Here is a 19,373-nt window from a genome sequence, read left to right as displayed (position 1 = left end):
AATTTTTGCACGAGCCCCCTCTCTCCCACTCTGACATCCTCCCCACCCGTCCCAAAGAAATCAATACAGGAAAGGACCAGGTCTGTGGGATGGATTTTGTGCTGAAAAAATGGTACCTTGACACTCTATTTCCTAACTCAGAAACAATAATGGCACCATATCACGTTTCACTGAATTAAAATAATAACTACATATAATAATACCTTGCAGCAACTGTTCAGAACTTGGTAGACTTTGGGCACCTTAGTTTTAAACTTTTAAATAATGACTAAATGACTACATTCAATGAAAATTCTCCAATGAACGAAATGCTAATAGAGGTTTCAGATATCTGGAACCAACAGTGAACTTCAAAGATCTGTGAGTTAACGATTGATTAGCTGATCTGAGCATGTGTGAAATGGAAATGCAAAAAAAAACATGATTTCTTATCAATTTAATATTTTGGGTTATGGCTACTGATTTAATCTCCTATCCTGGTAATTGCAATTTTTATGGTTTAAAGAAAGAGATGATAATTTTTCATTTGCATCCTTCTAAAGCCTGAACACTTCAGATTACTTACTTGCTGATCTGCTCCACAGAACAAATGCGAGTAGTTCATCAGCATCTCCCAACTCAGGAACTGTCTTGCTGCTGTGTCACTAGCCCCTTTCACATTGGCAAACCTCTAACTTGGCGGGTGAACGAACCATTTAGAAAAACTGGTAGCGATGTTCACAGTGGACCAATGGTTCTGTGCAGCCATTCACACTGCCTACCCGGTAGCACTGAGCAAAGGGGCACCTATCCTCCAGCATTGACGTCCTGAGTGATGCATCGAGTGATGGTGGACCTGCCCTCCCAGAATTCCGTGTGGCAGAGAAAGCCCTCCATGAGTGCTCTGTGCCAAGGCACACTGGGAAAAGGCAGCTAGTTCTTTGCCTGCCCACACACACACTCTCTCTCTCTTCCCCCGTCTCTCCCTTCCCTCTGTCTCTCATAGACATAACTATCTATCCATCCTTGATTGTTGTATGTACCCGCTTCATTGGGTGTGTGCGTGCGTGTGTGTGTTTCATCCCCGCTGTGACTTTCCCATGCTCGTTATAAATTGTGCATATGTATTTTATTTCCATTACCACTTTCCCACACTCCTTTATAAATTGTGTGCATATTTTCCCACGCTCCTATGTTTTATTCCCGCGACGATTTTCTGATACTGGAGTAGTTTTATATAGGTCGGCGCAACAACATGGTCTGACGGGCTCATTATTGTGCTGCACATAATGCTTAATTATGTTTTAATTAAGTATGAATAATTTTGCTTAAATACAAGACCATAATACATTGATCAGGATTTAGAATATAGTAAATTGAATACAAAGTTTATACCTTTCTTTTAAATAAGTGTTGTTATTTGGAAGAATATCTTTTGTTTCCTTCACGCTCTTGCACGCACATAAGAATGTCATCAACTTGTCACTAATTGGACCTGGCCTACTGGGTGTCCCGTTCACATTCAGCGACCCGCAACCTTCAGCCAATTCAAAACGAATCAGCAATGATACAACACCCCCCACCCCGGCAGTTCATCCCTGGAGTGATTTGGGCTCCCCTACCGGTTCAGGAGCGTTCACGCTGGCAGGTGAACAAGTAGATTGATGATTAATTACCAGGTTCAAGTGCCAATATGAAAGGGGCTACTGAGGCCCAAAAGGAAATATTTACTCCTTTCGCAAGGAGCATGCAGCGGTTTTAAAAAGAGCTGAATGAGAATTGAATACTTGTGTTCCCAAGTGCCCTCGAATAGAATATGATGTGTGGAATGCAGACATTGTAAATCTCCCCTTACAAGAAAGAACTTACGCATTTTCAACAACATTAGTGCAATGGTGATCCTGCGAGGACATTCCTGTTTGTAGTCCTCCCAGAATCACAATGTGGCTTTCGCGCAAACAGAGGAACTACTGACATGGTCTTTGCCCTCAGACAGCTCCAAGAAAAGTGCAGAGAACAAAACAAAGGACTCTACATCATCTTTGTTGACCTCACCAAAGCCTTTGACACCGTGAGCAGGAAAGGGCTTTGGCAAGTACTAGAGCGCTTCGGATGCCCCCCCAAGTTCCTCAACATGGTTATCCAACTGCACGAAAACCAACAAGGTTGGGTCAGATACAGCAATGAGCTCTCCGAACCCTTCTCCACTGACAACGGCGTGAAGCAAAGCTGCGTCCTTGCACCAACCATCTTTACTATCTTCTTCAGCATGATGCTGAAACAAGCCAATAAAGACCTCAACAATGAAGACGGTGTTTACATCCGATACCGCACGGATGGCAGTCTCTTCAATCTGAGGTGCCTGCAAGCTCACACCAAGACACAAGAGCAACTTGTCCGTGAACTACTCTTTGCAGACGATGCCGCTTTAGTTGCCCATTCAGAGCTAGTTCTCCAGTGCATGATGTCCTGTTTTGTGGAAACTGCCAAAATGTTTGGCCTGGAAGTCAGCCTGAAGAAAACTGAGGTCCTCCATCAGCCAGCTCCCCACCATGACCACCAGCCCCCGCACATTTCCATCGGGCACACTGAACTCAAAATGGTCAACCAGTTTACCTACCTCGGCTGCAGCATTTCATCTGATGCAAGAATCGACAAAGAGATAGACAACAGACTCGCCAAGGCAAACAGCGCCTTTGGAAGACTACACAGAAGAGTCTGGAAAAACAATCACCTGAAGAAACACACAATGATCAGCGTGTACAGAGCCGTTGTCATACCCACGCTCCTGTTCGGCTCCAAATCATGGGTCCTCTACCGGCATCACCTACGGCTCCTAGAACGCTTCCATCAGCGCTGTCTCCGCTCCATCCTCAACATTCATTGGAATGACTTCATCACCAACTTTGAAGTACTCGAGCTGGCAGAGTCCGCAAGCATCGAATCCATGCTGCTGAAGACCTAACTGCGCTGGGTGGGTCATGTCTCCAGAATGGAGGACCATCGCCTTCCCAAGATTGTGTTCTATGGCGAGTTCTCCACTGGCCACCGAGACAGAGGTGCATCAAAGAAGAGATACAAGGACTGCTTAAAGAAATCTCTTGTTGCCTGCCACATTGACCACCGCCAGTGGACTGATCTCGCCTCCAACCGTGCATCTTGGCGCCTCACAGTTCGGCGGGCAGCAACCTCCTTTGAAGAAGACCGCAGAGCCCATCTCACTGACAAAAGACAAAGGAGGAAAAACCCAACACCCAACCCCAACCAACCAATTTTCCCTTGCCACCGTTGCAACCGTGCCTGCCTGTCCTGCATCGGACTTGTCAGTCACCAACGAGCCTGCAACAGACGTGGACATACCCCTCCATAAATCTTCGTCCGCGAAGCCAAGCCAAAGAAGAAAAGAAGAAAGAGTGCAATGGTACAAGAGAAGAGTATCAGGTACATAAAGTTTATGCAGAACAGTAGATGTCTTATTGAGTGAGCAGACTAATAAGGAAAGTAAATGAATCTTCACCCAATGCATTGACATCATATAAAAACACAATGCTGGAGAAACTCAGCATGTCACGCAGCATACTTTATGAAGCAAAGATAAAGATATATAATCAATGTTTTGGGCCTGAGCCCTTCATTCAAGAGCAAAATGTGGGCAGGTGTCTGAATAAAATGGTGGTGGGGTGGGGGAGTGTGGAAAGGCTCTCTCATGCCCTCCCTCCCTTATCCACCTATTACCTCTTGCCTGTGGGCCTGTGCTCCTCCCCTACTCCACCATTTTGTTTGGGTGCCTGTCTACATTTTGCTCACTCCTTGATGAAGGGCTCAGGCCCGAAACTTTGGTTACATATCTTTATGTTTGCTATATAAAGTACGCTGTGCGACCTGCTGAGTTTTTCCATCATTGTGTTCTTACTTCAACCATGGCGTTTGCAGACTTTTGTGTTTCATTCCTTTGCACTGACATCATGTGGCAAATTCCACTGATTTTTTTTGAGTTCACGATCTAATGTTCCTTTCTGGTGAAAATCAGCGGCAAATAATACTTCGAAATGTCTCAGAACTATTATCTAGTGTGAAACATGATTATAGACTCGTCACTGAATTACCTCATCACACAGATGATCAACACGTCAAGTCAATGGGCAATGTGACCAAGTTTTCCTTTGAACCTGGGTCTGTGTTTGGGACTCATTACTGGGACACACTCTCGCAGAGCACCCAGAGGCAGGTTAAATCATCTGGTGATTGAGAGCCTTTCTATAGGTTCTTTCTGAGAACTTCATCTCAGATCCACTTGCAGATTGGGGAATGAGTTTCAACATTCTGAACAAGTTCTTTTTAATTCTGGTTCTGAAATTTTAAGATCTTTTAATTCCTATCCTGGAACTTCAGCTTCATTGGCAAGATCCATAATTAATGGTACATCCTTAATGCCCTTGAGAAGGTGGTGATGAGCAGATTTCTTGATCTTGTCCTTGAGTTAATAGTACTGCTATTGGGTATGACATTCTGACAAATACAGTGAAGTGTTTCCACACCAGAATGGTGTGGTGTGGTATTCCCATGTGTCCCTGGCAGAGGTTTATGGACATGGCGGGTGTTATTGACATATTATCGATTGTATATTGTGTACAGCAGTAGTGGAGGCAGTGCTGAATAAAGAGTTAGGTTTCTCCAGGAAGGTGTTGAGCTTGGAGAGGCAAGTGGCAGCAATTTGGAGTGTGGGGCTCTTCCCAGGAGGAAATTAGACCATCCAACATGATACAGATTAGAAGGGTCAGCTTTTAAAGAGCTTGGGGTGCTGCTATCTACGTTAAAAGTCTTATACTGATGGAAATGGCTGTTCTTGATTATACTGTCTGTGATCTCTGATAATGAATCCTTATAACTGGCCTCATTATTAGCTGGCTTACAGCTTGGGATGGGAACTATTCTGCCCAAGGCTGCAGGAAACAGCATAGGATTGTACACGCCGATCAGTCCATCATGCAAACCCACCTCACCTCCATTGACTCTATCTTCACCTTTCTCTGCCTTGAGAAAGCAACCAACATATTAACAGAGACATCCCACCCCGGTCACTCTCTCTTCTCCCCTCTCCTGTCGGGCACAGGAATCATGGATTTGAAAACACAAACCTCCAGATTCAAGCACAGCTTCTTTCTCACTTGTGCTAGTAAAGGTTGATTTGCCTGGATAGCATTCCAAACAGTGCTTCTCACTGTATCTCAGTGCATGTCACAACAACTATCAACTCAATTATGTCCTGGGTATCACTTCAATTCAAAATGAGGAGAGTCATTGAGTAAAAGAAAACTAAGCTTTCAACCTTTGATCACTCTGCAGTGTTCTTCTAATGGAATTTCTCAGCTGTGGAGCAAGGAAATGATGTTATTTCTAGTCTGTTCATTGAGGAAGTGATGAAATTTCGAATCTGTGAATCGAGGAAGTGTTGGAATTTCTCAGCTGTGGATTAAGGAAGTGACGGACTCTCTAGGCTGTGATCAAGGAAATGGCAGCTTCTAACTGTGAATTGTTACCCTACTGTCTCACAAGAACACCAAGAAGAATGACCATGCTGGTCAAAGCTGACAGGAGCCAAGGAGGGAGGGAGAGAGAGATGGAAGGAGAAAAATCAGTTTTTCTGTACAAATGCTATCCAGTCAAGATGACAGACAACTGAGCTACTCTCGGTGTCTGCCTATAGGAGAAGTGCAGGAATAATGTCAACCAATCCACCTGCTTCTCCACTGGGATAATTGCCCTCTCACACATGGGATGAAACAGAAATCAACCAATTTCGTCCAGGTGACAACACTGTCAATGACCATTAAACGGAACCAATTCTACTAGAACAGCATACCTGGCTTACTTATTGCTATATGACAGCACAATTGATTTGAAAATTAAACATAGACATATGCAAGTAGGAAACTAAATGCCTGGGAGGCTTAGGCTTTTGTTCAACTTCTTTAAATCACTGACTTCTAGACAATCTAATTTACTGCCATGAAAGGCCAACAATTCATGAACATAGTGAGCTACCTTCTGCTGTGCCTGAGATGCCATCAGCTTTGAAGTTACTGGTGCTCTTCTTCCTCCGATGCTTCTTCCTATTGGCATGGGGCGAAGGAGGAGGCTCGAGTTTGGGGCTGGTGGTGCTGGATATACTGGGGCTCGAACACACGGAGTCTCCGAGGCCAGTATCTACAAGGACAGAAAGAAAGAAAAAACATGAGAAATGAAGCTGTTTTGGAACATTTCCAGCACATGAACGAGGCATCCAAAATCCAGACTCTGGTTGTGGAATCTGAAATCTGAACATTCTGAATCTGAGCATCCTCTCAAATCTCTTGGGCGGGGAAAATAAAGGATGGGTTTCTCTCAAGGTGCCTGGAATCAATACAGATTGTGACAAATTTTGACCAACTAGGGACAGATGTATAAACACAATGCTGGAGAAACTCAGCAGGTCAAATAGTGTAATAAAGATAAATAACCAACATTTATCAAAGGCCTCAGCCCTTCATCAAGATATGAGCAAACTTATAGATTGAACTTCAAATAAATGGGGAAGGGGGTGAGGGAGGGAGGGAAGGGAGGGGGGAAAAAGGGGGAAAAAAACGACACTGTATATATTTAAGAAGAAAAATGTCTGTATGGTATCTTGGTCAATATGGTTTATAGTTTGAAAAATAAAAAAAAAAAAGATATGAGCAAACTGTAGGCAGGCACCTAAATAAAGTAAAAGTCTGAAATTCCTGATGCCAGAAATCTGGACCACACAAGAATCTGAAAAATATATTTACTTGTATTTTTGGTACTTTGTATTTTAAATGAAAAAAAAAGATTAATTCATAAACTATCAAAATGTATCCATTCATTCTCCTTAAATTTGAATTTTAACTGCCTGAGAATCCGGAAAATACAAAAATTTGGATCGAATCTACCCCGAGAAGTCCGGATTTTACAATTTTTATTGTAAAATGGTGGGGAGGGTGTGAGGGACAGGGAGAGGAGCACAGCAAGAGATGGATGAGGGAGGGAGGGCACAACTAGGGCAGGGGGATAGCTCTGTGAATGGAGAGGGAAGGGGGTGGAGACCAGAAGGAAAGGAGATGGGGAAGAGAGGGAGAATGAGGAATGGACTAGCTGAACCTGGTTGGAGACTGTGCAGATATATTCTCCATGAAGTGCCACTGATTGGTCACTCCTAGGTTTTAGGTGCTAGTCCCTCCCTATTCTTGGACAATCCACCTTTCCCATTTACTGGAAGGCACATTTAGATCATGGCACAATTAGACAAAAGCACACTTAGTCCAGCACCCATCCTTGCTACTTTATTTTAACACAAGGTGTAAAGAAAATCCTATTTTTGACGCATTTATTTCTCTCCAACTTGATCATTGCAGCAGCTTGATAATGTACGTTCACGTCCCCAAAACTCAAGCATGATCTTGGCAATGAAACATTTGACTGTTTTGAGTAGACCTGACTAAGCCCTGTTTAGATTTCTAAATCACTTCAATTTGGCATAATTCTATACAAATAAAACCTTTGCCTCTGGAGAGTAGAAAGGTTGAGGATATCTTGCGATAGTGTAACTACAAATTTGGATGTCAACAGGCACTTCCTGTAGTCTCCTTGCCACAGTTAGCTCTATTCATAAACAAGAAAACTTCACATTAGTTCTTACAATTTGCATATGTGGAACTCAAATTTGCTGCAATCCAGGTCTTTGCCAATCAACACAACACTAACTGGAATCCAGGATGCCAACTGGTCCTAAGTTGTGCAGATTCAGATGAACCCTGGTTTAACACACACAACACCTCCTAATTTGTAAGGAAGGTGTAGCAGCATTCTCACTTCCTAAAGAAGTCGAGGAGGGTAAAGCTACCAGACGCCATCTTGATGACATTTTACAGGAGCACATTTGAGAGTATCCTGATTGGCTGTATCATTGTGTGGTACAGTGGCTGCAAAAAATCAGACTGCAAGTCAATGCAGAGGATCATCAAAATGGCTGAGAAGAGCACTGGGGTCTCCCTTTCCTCTATTAACCACATTCACCATGAGCATTGGTTAAAACGGGTTCAAAGAATTACTGATGACCCTTTCCATCCAGCACACAGCATCTTTGACCCACTACCATCAGGAAAGAGGTACAGGAGCATCAAAATCAGGACTGCCAGGCTGGGAAATAGCTTCTTCCCACAGACTGAAATTGATGAATGTATCCATGTCACCAAGTAGATTGCTGCAAAATATTTATATATATTTATCTGATATCGTAACGTTATGCATACACATGAGTATGATGTGCTGTGTATTGTGCGTGCGCTGGGGTCCGGAGAAATGATGCTTTGTCTGGTTGTATATGCACAGTCAGATGATAATAAACCTGAACTTGAACTCCATCCCAGTCAAAGTGATATTATAGATATAGTGTCAGCCTCAATCTCACCTGGTCACTGTTTATCTCAGGTTAGAAAACCACACCTATTTCAATATAACATGACAAGACAATCGATTTTATAAATGGGAATTCACTATCATTTGCAAATTGCAGTGATAAAACAGTATTCTGTCAACCATTTCTAAACTCAGTATTGATACACCACTTTGGTTTGAAACTGCAATTAGAAAGCTGTGTATTCTCACATACGAAATGGAAGGATTTGACATATATTTCTGCCATAAAACTGAAAAAAAATTGCCTAGACAATAAAAAGAGTTGACTCACTCTTGTGAATTCACCCAGGATAATGCAGGTGCCAGAATCTGAAGCCCAACACAATCTGCGCGAGGAAACTCAGCAGCTTCAAAGGGAGAAGTAGAATGGTCTTCCCTTTTCTCTCTATTTAGTCCCCTTTCTCGCCCACCTCCATCCATTCTCATCCCCCTTCCTCTTTGGTTCCACCTCCAATTCCACCCCATTTCCCCAGTGGATTCTTCTGCTCTCTCCTCTTTCCCCACCCCCACCTCCTCAGTTCCCTCTGGTCTCTCTTTAAACCCCATTCTCACTGACACTGGCAGCTTTTCTCTTCTAATCACACACTCCACCATGTGACTCATCCTCCTCCACCTTAACCCTTCACATTTCTTGCCTCTCTCTCTCTCTATAGGTTCTTTTAAAGTGAAAATCAGCGATTTGTAAAGACAGGTTTCCTCCACCTTTAAGAAGCTTCATTTATCTGCATAAAAGGTCCAAAGGTGGATTGGCAGGTCCAACGCAATCCAGGTTCCATCCACCAAGGCTAGTAGTGTCAGAGGTAGAGCGAAGTCACTCCACCTCCTGCGTAAAAGGATTGCCGCTGAAAGTGGCTCCAAACTAGAAGGTAAAATGATTGACATTGCGCTGATAGCCCTGTTGCCCCACTGCGCTGTTACAAATCAGCAGGTGAACGTGTCAGGTTGCGCTTGCTTACTCTGCCAGGCTCCTCACGCTGCCTGCTCCCTCAAGCCGTTCCCCAACCCCACTCTCTCACGCCACCCCTCTCTTGATGAGGCTGTCAGGCAGCGGGGTGATGGGGCTGCCAGGCAGCGGGGCGGTGGGATCAGTGTGAGACTGATGGGGTGGAGATGGGGCAAAAGGAAGAGGGAATGGAAGGGGGGTGGGGAGGGAGGTGAATAGAGAGGGAGGGGAAATGGAGGAGGAAGGGAGTGGGGTGGCAGGGATGTCGCTGCTTTGCTGCACCTTCTGACCCCTTTTGCCCTGGGAAGCCAGTGCCCTGCTCTGGGCTATGTAAAAGGACTGTGCTATCCGGCTTTTCAGTCCTCAGCATAAATGATAAATCCGCTTTTTTAAAAAAACGTGAGCACGCGATAAAGTGGCTTTTGTGCATAAAAATCTCTTTTGTCTGGCATCTGCCAATCTTCTGCCTCTCCCCAGCATGTTTCACCACTACCTGATTCACCAACTGCACACGGGACACCTATCTCAACCCTCCCACCTGTAAGGTAAAACATCATGAGATGGGAATGTGTAAGGAGTTACCCTGTGCAGGGCTGTAACAAGATGTGAATGCATCCTTGTACTTACAAGATAAGAGAGACATTGATGGATTGAGAGGCAGGAAGCTAGCAGGGAAAGGATAGCAACAGTTTTAGTCATTGGACAAGTAATGATATGATGATGTTCTAAGCACGTATCCAAGGGTATAAAAAAATCACCATTTTGCTGATAACGGCAGAATGCATTCTCCGACTAACATTGTTAGTCGCAAGTGTTACAATCCGGTAATAAAGAACAAAGAACCCTGATTTCGACTCAGTCTGGTGTTTGTCTCACTCATTCATGAACAAAGCAGACCTAACACACCCCATCCTCTTTACATGGGCTTCTCCTCTACATATCGTTAGCGCAACGCTATTACAGCGCCAGCGACTGGAGTTTGAATCCAGCCTGAAAGGAGTTTTTAAAAAATTTAACTTTAATTTATATCCCTAGTCTAGATAAAGGAGTTCAGCTTGAAACATCGAACATTCTTCTTTTCTCACTGAGTTTCTCCAGCAGACCGTTTAGACCCACTATCACAAGTTCAGTTTTAAACTTGATCACTAGCAAAGATAACCTCCAGATAAAGCCTTCAGCAGTTCAAAAGGAAATGCAGAATTTATCAGTTAATATAGAAGGATTACAATTTTTTTCCAAAGTAATTCCATGAGCTCCTCCATCACCCCAAGCCGCATATTCCACAATGTCCTGTCTGATCTCTATTTTTCCCTTTCTCTGGATCTCTGGCACGTTGCAGTGGTCAGAACTTATTAATCTGCACAGTCCTGAAGCATGTGTTCAATACATTAAAAAAAACTGAATTAAACTCAATGCAAGTCATTAGGCATTTTTACACAGGAATTTTCTGCTCCGGAATTTATTACATAAATTCTATCCTGTAATTTTTCCACTGGTACCCCTACACATTTTTACAGAGAGGCTGCAGTCTAAATTGACCACAGTCCCTTCATAAGAAACTGGCCTAATGAATACGACATTCCTGATGACACGCTCTGACGCATTCAGCTCACGATGGCAATGTGGGACTTTTAAATCTGCTGCATACCCACATCTCCGCGGCATAAAGGCATGCCGGAGACACAGGACATTATGGTTCATTCGCATGAAACTAAGCAAAATAGCTACCACCTTCCCAATGGTCTGAAAATTGGGAGACATTTCCTCTGTCCTGAGGATCTTTTGGTCGTAGGATTCTGACGTCATTTACGATGTCCATGTGGTGATGATTTGTGTCGGATATGCGTTGCACGTCCGCATCGACGTCCATCCACGTTTTCCAGAGGGCCCACTCATGTTCACCCTTCGACAAATTCTGCAACACAGGAAGGCTGAGTAAAAGTGCCCCTGTGTAAACGACCATATTGGAAAACACCGGAGGTAAGTATGCTGAATTTCTTTTTCGGAATAATTCAGGTGTTTCTGTGTGAAAATGCCAATTGGAATAAAGTCCAATGCACGAGGCATACATGCAATGCAGAAATATCTTAGAAAAAGGGTTGTAATAATGTTCCCATAAGAAAATTGGAGGAGGTCAACATGATTGGCAGGTTCAGCGTCTCGTACTTAGTCTCTCAACTCCCTGTGGCTAATTGGAGTTAAACTGGAAAGTCTGCAGACTTTATAATTGTAGTGCAATACATAAAAGTGCTGGAGAAACACAGCAGGTCACACAACATTGAAAGGAAGTGAAGGGTAACTAACATTTCGGGCCTGAGCCCTTTGTCAAGGTATGAGCAATAAGCAGGCAGGCACCTGAAATAAAAAGGTGGGGGGTGTGGGAAGAGGAGGAAAGGGCAGGGGGAAGAATACAGGATAACAGGAAATAAGTGGATATAAGATTTCCAAAGGCAGCTCAAACTCTTGGAAACTCTTGTTGGGAAACTCTTTCTGGATCGGGAGTTTGGTTTTAGAGGAAACTAAAACTGGAGAAAACATCAAAATTTCAACTATTTTCTGTCACAATTCAAGTTGCTGGAAAAAAAACTTCAAATTGCCATGGACTAATATATCTCAGAATAAATTCATTTGTTTATTCCTCTCAGTAAGGAACAAGTAAAAATAGAGATAATATGTAATTGAAAACCTAAAGCAATGCTACAATTTGCATTCTAATGCTCTAGCTCTATTGTGAACTATGTTCCATTACAGCATGTTTACAGACATACAGTTATACAGCGTTGAAACAGGCCCTATGGCCCAACTCATTCACGTTGACCAAAATCTTCCTACAATTGGCCCATATCCCTGATAACCCATTCTATCCATGTATCTGTCCAATCTTTTTTCCTAAACATTGCAATGGTACCTGCCTTAACCACTTCTTCCAGCAGCCCATTCCATACACCCATCACCCTCTGTGTAAAAATGTTACCCCTCAGGTTCCAGTGAAATCTCTCCCCGCTCACCTCAAACTTGTCCTCTAGTTACTGATTCTCCCTACTCGGGCCAAAAGATCCTCTGCATTCACCCGATCTATTCTTCTCATGATTTTGTAAACCTCTGAGATCGCCTCTCGTCCTCCTGCTCTCCGAGGAATAAAGCTCCAGCCTGCTTAACCTCTCTGTAGCTCAGGCCCCTGAGTCCTGCTAGAATATCTATTGCTGTACCCTCATAGACACTCAAATGCTATTATCTTATCAATGAAAATTCAATTCAATTCTCGTTTCAAATCTTTTTCTTATATATGACACCACAGATGGTCCACGCTCATTGTTATTTCTCCTTTCCTTTCTCTACAAAAGGACATCAACCTAGTGGCCAGGTTTTTGGGACATGGGAGGAAGACGGAGCACCCGGTGGAAACCCAACTGGTCGCAGACACTGTGCAAACTCTACACAGAACCGGAGAAAAGGTTTGAACTCAGGGCCTTTGAAGCCATTTGGCAACAGCACTAACGACTGTATTCCTGTGATGACCCACTGTGATGTCCCTGCAACAATCGAGCAACATCCATCATGTTGCAGGAACGCAGTGGGTCGAGGAGCATCATTGGGAGAAAAAGAATGGTTGATGTTAACAGTTGCTCCAGCAGATTTCTGTTGCTCCAGATTCTAGCATCCCTGTATTTCCATTTAACAGTTTCACATCTCATGTTGTGGATGGACGCTGTTGGTGCGCACTTCCTGATGATAAGTCAATGAGTTATCACCCCTTATAACCCTTCACTTCCACTTTTGTTGTCTAACCTGCTCTCTCTTTTGCCACTCACTCCCAAGTATTGATTATTCCACCCGTGAACTATTGGAACCCCTCAATCATGTTATGAAACAGTCCCCTTTCTCTATCACCAGGTTTCCTCAAGATCAGTACAGATAATTGACAGACTTCAAACTGCGCATGAACTGAAACAGATACACTGTTTGCAACTGGAGTGAAAGACTGTTTTTAAAGATTACAAGGAGATTATGGTGACTTGTCCTTACTAAAGCTGTCGCCTCCTGGAAATACTTGGTTATATTTCAGAGCGTATAAGAATGTAAAGGATCACTGAGTACAGAAAAAGGCCCTTCACTCTGACCATCAACTCTCCATCTACATTCATGCTGGAGGAACTCAGCAGGTCACGCAGTATTAGTCGAAGGTAAAGATATTTCACCCAGGTTTCAGGCGGTACGGTTGGTGCAGCCGTTAGCGCAATGCCTTTACAATGCCAGCAATCGGGACATGGGTTCAAATCCTACACTGTCTGTCAGAAGTTTTATTTCTGTTCTCCCCGTGTCTGCATGGGTTTTCTCCGGGGGCTCCGGTTTCCTTCCACCTTCCAAAACGTACTGGGTGTAGATTAAATGGGTGTAAATTGGGCAGCACGGACTCATGTTACTGTGCAGTATGTCTAAATTTAATTTAATATCTTTACCTCTTAGAATTTTTGTGTTTTTACTATGTCTCCGTCTGCAGACTTACGTGTTTTCACTTTGTCTACATTCACCCCATTTCTTTCTCCCCACATCCCCGAAGATTCACAAGGGATTTATATTTGTTATTCACTAGTCTAGAGATTTTACATTCACGACTTTTTAAATTTAAAAAAAATGTAGACATACAGCACAGTAACAGAGCTTTTCAGTCCATGACCTCGTGCAGGCCAAATACCTTAATTAACATGCGTTTTGGAGGGTGGGAGGAAACCGGAGCACCCGGAGGAAACTCACGCAGAAACAGGGAAAACGTACAAACTCTTTACACACAGCAACGGATTCAAACCTGGGTCGCTTGCACTGTACTAGCGTTGTGTTAACCACTAGGCTAATGATGCCACCCTTCACATTAAATTAAAAGTAAAAACCATGTTTTAGTTGTTTTCTCAGGTGTGCATCATGAATGGGGTAAGCCATTGGAAAGGTGAGGAAACCCAAACAGTGTCCTCTTAATCACATAGAAGAGCTCTTAATTGTGTCCCTGATTGTTTGGTTGATCATTTACAGTACATTTAAGCAACAATGGCTTTGCAGTCAAACAGCTCCAAGTAGTCACCACAAACACATCCACAAATTAGGAATCTTGATGCCTCCCTTCCAATTGAAAACACACATTTACAAAAGCCTTGAATGATTATCACTCTGGGTAGCATTTGAAAGGGGAAATTCCACCCTGAGGGGCTATGTTGTGCTCCATATCCACAGCTAAGCTCAGGACTTGGTTGTACAGCTGGAAGTAGGTAATGTGTTGGCACAGAAGCTTAAAGCACATCCCAGGAGTTGCCACGTATGAGCACCAAGATGTTATCTTTCCATGCAAGATTACTTTTTATTACACATTACAGTGATGTAGAGCAGGAAAGATTTATGCTCCTAATAGGCTGCTCTGGTCGGGCTACACAGAACGGATTCACTCACTTCTTTTGAAATAACTTGCTGCTATTTTTGGGGGGGGGGGGGGGGGGGTAGTTTGTCCAAATTATGTTCTGTGCTGGCTCAGTGCTACGCCCTCTCCTCACAGTCAAAAGTTCATGGATGAAGTCCAACCTGGGAAGCACTATTATCTGGATGAACCTCAATTTGACTGAAGCCATGCCTGCTTTCTAAGGAGGAAGTTTTGGATGCAATGGCACATCTTGAAAACAGGCAAGGATGTCTAGACAGTTATCCCTCAAAAAAAAGGCAAACACATGGTGAATTGTCATCACCATCGCAATGTATGACACAAAAAGGCTTATTGATTATTTGTGGAATCTTGTAATGTACATATTCTTTGCCTCAGATTCCATATTATCATCTAATGCATTGCACTGGCTGTTAGGGACTTGACACATTCCTGGTACGTTGGGGGCAGAGGATCATTGAAACGGCAAGAAGAACACTGGAATCTCCCTTTTCTCTGTTGATAACATTCACTGGGACAGTTGCTTAAATGGGTTCAAAGAATTATTGAGTATCCTTTCCATCCAGCACACAGTATTTTGACCCTTTCTTTGGCTTGGCTTCGCGGACGAAGATTTATGGAGGGGGTAAAAGTCCACGTCAGCTGCAGGCTCGTTTGTGGCTGACAAGTCCGATGCGGGACAGGCAGACACGGTTGCAGCGGCTGCAGGGGAAAATTGGTTGGTTGGGGTTGGGGGTTGGGTTTTTCCTCCTTTGCCTTTTGTCAGTGAGGTGGGCTCTGCGGTCTTCTTCAAAGGAGGTTGCTGCCCGCCAAACTGTGAGGCGCCAAGATGCACGGTTTGAGGCGTTATCAGCCCACTGGCGGTGGTCAATGTGGCAGGCACCAAGAGATTTCTTTAGGCAGTCCTTGTACCTTTTCTTTGGTGCACCTCTGCCACGGTGGCCAGTGGAGAGCTCGCCATATAACACGATCTTGGGAAGGCGATGGTCCTCCATTCTGGAGACGTGACCCACCCAGAGCAGCTGGATCTTCAGCAGCGTGGACTCGATGCTGTCGACCTCTGCCATCTCGAGTACTTCGACGTTAGGGATGAAAGCGCTCCAATGGATGTTGAGGATGGAGCAGAGACAACGCTGGTGGAAGCGTTCTAGGAGCCGTAGGTGATGCCGGTAGAGGACCCATGATTCGGAGCCGAACAGGAGTGTGCGTATGACAACGGCTCTGTATACGCTTATCTTTGTGAGGTTTTTCAGTTGGTTGTTTTTCCAGACTCTTTTGTGTAGTCTTCCAAAGGCGCTATTTGCCTTGGCGAGTCTGTTGTCTATCTCATTGTCGATCCTTGCACCTGATGAAATGGTGCAGCCGAGATAGGTAAACTGGTTGACCGTTTTGAGTTTTGTGTGCCCGATGGAGATGTGGGGGGGCTGGTAGTCATGGTGGGGAGCTGGCTGATGGAGGACCTCAGTTTTCTTCAGGCTGACTTCCAGGCCAAACATTTTGGCAGTTTCCGCAAAGCAGGACGTCAAGCGCTGAAGAGCTGGCTCTGAATGGGCAACTAAAGCGGCATCGTCTGCAAAGAGTAGTTCACGGACAAGTTTCTCTTGTGTCTTGGTGTGAGCTTGCAGGCACCTCAGATTGAAGAGACTGCCATCCGTGCGGTACCGGATGTAAACAGCGTCTTCATTGTTGGGGTCTTTCATGGCTTGGTTCAGCATCATGCTGAAGAAGATTGAAAAGAGGGTTGGTGCGAGAACACAGCCTTGCTTCACGCCATTGTTAATGGAGAAGGGTTCAGAGAGCTCATTGCTGTATCTGACCCGAACTTGTTGGTTTTCGTGTACCATCATAAAGGGACATCAAAATCAAGACTGCCAGGCAGGGACAGTTACTTCCTACAGGCTGTGAGACTGATGAACAGAATCCTGTAAATGAGTAAATCATCCCAAATAGATTATAAATTCTATCTTTATATACATTTGCGATTATCACGTGCTGTGTAATGTGTGTGTACCGTGGTCCAAAGAAACGCTGTTTTGTTGGGTTGGAAATGTAGTCAGCTGATATTAAATTTGACTTTGACTTGACCACATCATACTGTATGTAGAGCCCTCTGAAGTAAGATCCAGTGCTGGGGTTTCTCCCAGCTCCTTCACTGTCTCTTGCCTCCAATGCCATGGGAATTAAATAACCCAGGGCTGGGAACTGCCTCGCAATTGGGTGAAAGCAGTATAAACTGGGGCTGGGATTTTTCACTACTTATCACTGTCCATTCCCTTTACAATCTCCTGATCACCCTGTTTAATCTCCCTAGAACCTCCTGATCATGCTGTCCAATCCACTTTCAACATCCTGATCACGGTGTCCAATCCACTCTCAACCTCCTGATCACACTGTCCAATCTCCTCAGAACCTCCTGATCACCTTGTTCAATCTACTCTCATCCTCCAGATCATGGTGTCCAATCCACTCTCAACCTCCTGATCACTCTGTCCAATCTCCTCAGAAACTCCTGATAACCCTGTCCAATCCACTCTCAATCTCCTGATCACCCTGTCCAATCCACTCTCAACCTCCTGATCATCCTGTCTAATCCACCCTCTCAATCTCCTGATCACCCTGTTCAATCCACTCTCAATCTCCTGATCACCCTGTCCAATCCACTCTCAAACTCCTGATCACCCTGCCCAATCCATTCTCAACCTCCTGATCACCCTGTCCAATCCACTCTCAACCTCCTGATCATCCTATCTAATCCACTCTCAACCTCCCAATCACGCTGTCCAATCTCCTCAGAACCTCCTGATCACCTTGTCCAATCTACTCTCATCCTCCAGATCATGGTGTCCAATCCACTCTCAACCTCCTGATCACTCTGTCCAATCTCCTCAGAAACTCCTGATAACCCTGTCCAATCCACTCTCAATCTCCTGATCACCCTATCCAATGCACTCTCAACCTCCTGATTACCCTGTCCAATCCCATCAAAGAACCTCCTGATCACCCTGTCCAATCCACTCTGAACTTCCTGATCACTGTCCAATCCCCTCAGAACCTCCTGATCATCCTGTCTAATTCCATCAAAGTACCTCCTGATCACCTTGTCCAATCCACTCTGAACTTCCTGATCACTCTGGCCAATCCCCTCAGAACCTCCTGATTTCCCTGCCCAATCCACTCTCAACCTCCCAATCACGCTGTCCAATCAACTCCCAACCTCCTGATCACCTTGTCCAATCCACTCTCAACCTCCAGATAATGGTGTCCAATCCACTCTCAACCTCCTGATCACTCTGTTCAATCTCCTCAGAAACTCCTGATAACCCTGTCCAATCCACTCTCAATTTCCTGATCACCCTGTCCAATCCACTCTCTCAACCTCCCAATCACGTTGTCCAATCAACTCTCAACCTCCTGATCACGCTGTCCAATCCCCTCAGAACCTCCTGATTACCCTGTCCAATCCACTCTCAACCTCTCAATCACGCGGTCCAATCAACTCCTAACCTCCTGATCACCTTGTTTAATCCCCTCAGAATCTCCTCAACACCCTGTCCAATCCACTCTCAACATCCTGATCACCCTGTCCAATCCACTCTCTCAACCTCCTGATCATGCTGTCCAATCAACTCTCAACATCCTGGTCACCCTGTCCAATCCATTCTCTCAACCTCCCGATCACGGTGTCCAATCAACTCTCAACCTCCTGATCACCCTGTCCAATCCCCTCAGAACCTCCTGATTACCTGTCCAATCCACTCTTAATCTCCCGTCATGCTGTCCAATCATCTCTCAACCTCCTGATCACCCTGACCAATCAACTCTCTCAACCTCTTGATCACGCTGTCCAATCCACTCTCAACCTCCCATCATGCTGTCCAATTATCTTTCAACCTCCTGATTACGCTGTCCAATCCCCTCAGAACCTCCTGATTACCTGTCCAATCCACTCTCAACCTCCCGTCATGCTGTCCAATCCACTCTCTCAACCTCCTGGTTACCTTGTCCAATCAACTCTCAACATCCTGATCACCCTGTCTAATCCACTCTCTCAACCTCCCGATCACGCTGTCCAATCAACTCTCAACCTCCTGATCACCCTGTCCAAACCACTCTCTCAACCTCCTGATCACACTGTCCAATCCACTCTCTCAACCTCCTGATTACGCTGTTCAATCAACTCTCAAACTCCTGATCATCCTGTCCAATCCAGTTAGATCTTCTGTTCTTTCTCCAAACAATGAGCACGAACCAATTTTCTTTCACCTTTTGATGAGGCAACCCAATTTAGCCAAGGAGCCAACCCATGTGAGAGCTCAGTGGGAAAATGATCACAAAACATGCTTACTGGGTCAACTGAGACCTCCTTCAATTTGAATTCTCAATGGGTGGTCCCCAAAATTGCTCACTCAGGGTTTAGAGTTTTATCACAGGCAAGATCGAGGTAAGACAGCATTGCACAGCAACCTGCAGCATTCGAGTTTCTTGTCTACTTGCCATCCTTTGCTTTCTTACAGGGGGAGCTCCATCAATTTAACTTCATAACATTGGAAA

General features: G+C 44.5%; 1 protein-coding gene across 4 annotated transcripts in view; it reads right to left on the bottom strand.

Moving 5' to 3' along the window:
• The window catches only part of agap1 (ArfGAP with GTPase domain, ankyrin repeat and PH domain 1), a 786,550-nt gene that overhangs the window by 180,292 nt on the left and 586,885 nt on the right, over window positions 1–19,373 (bottom strand). For all 4 annotated transcript variants that reach the window (XM_069934384.1, XM_069934385.1, XM_069934382.1 and 1 more), the window contains one exon: window positions 6,025–6,186. In XM_069934384.1, the coding sequence (XP_069790485.1) occupies window positions 6,025–6,186 (162 nt within the window). The remainder of the gene's footprint in view (window positions 1–6,024; window positions 6,187–19,373) is intronic.

Source organism: Narcine bancroftii, chromosome 4 (genome assembly GCF_036971445.1).
Source record: "Narcine bancroftii isolate sNarBan1 chromosome 4, sNarBan1.hap1, whole genome shotgun sequence".
In the NCBI taxonomy this organism is placed as follows: Eukaryota; Metazoa; Chordata; class Chondrichthyes; order Torpediniformes; family Narcinidae; genus Narcine; species Narcine bancroftii.
Note: the sequence above shows the minus strand (reverse complement) of the source record. Positions and strands in the feature narration are given on the sequence as shown.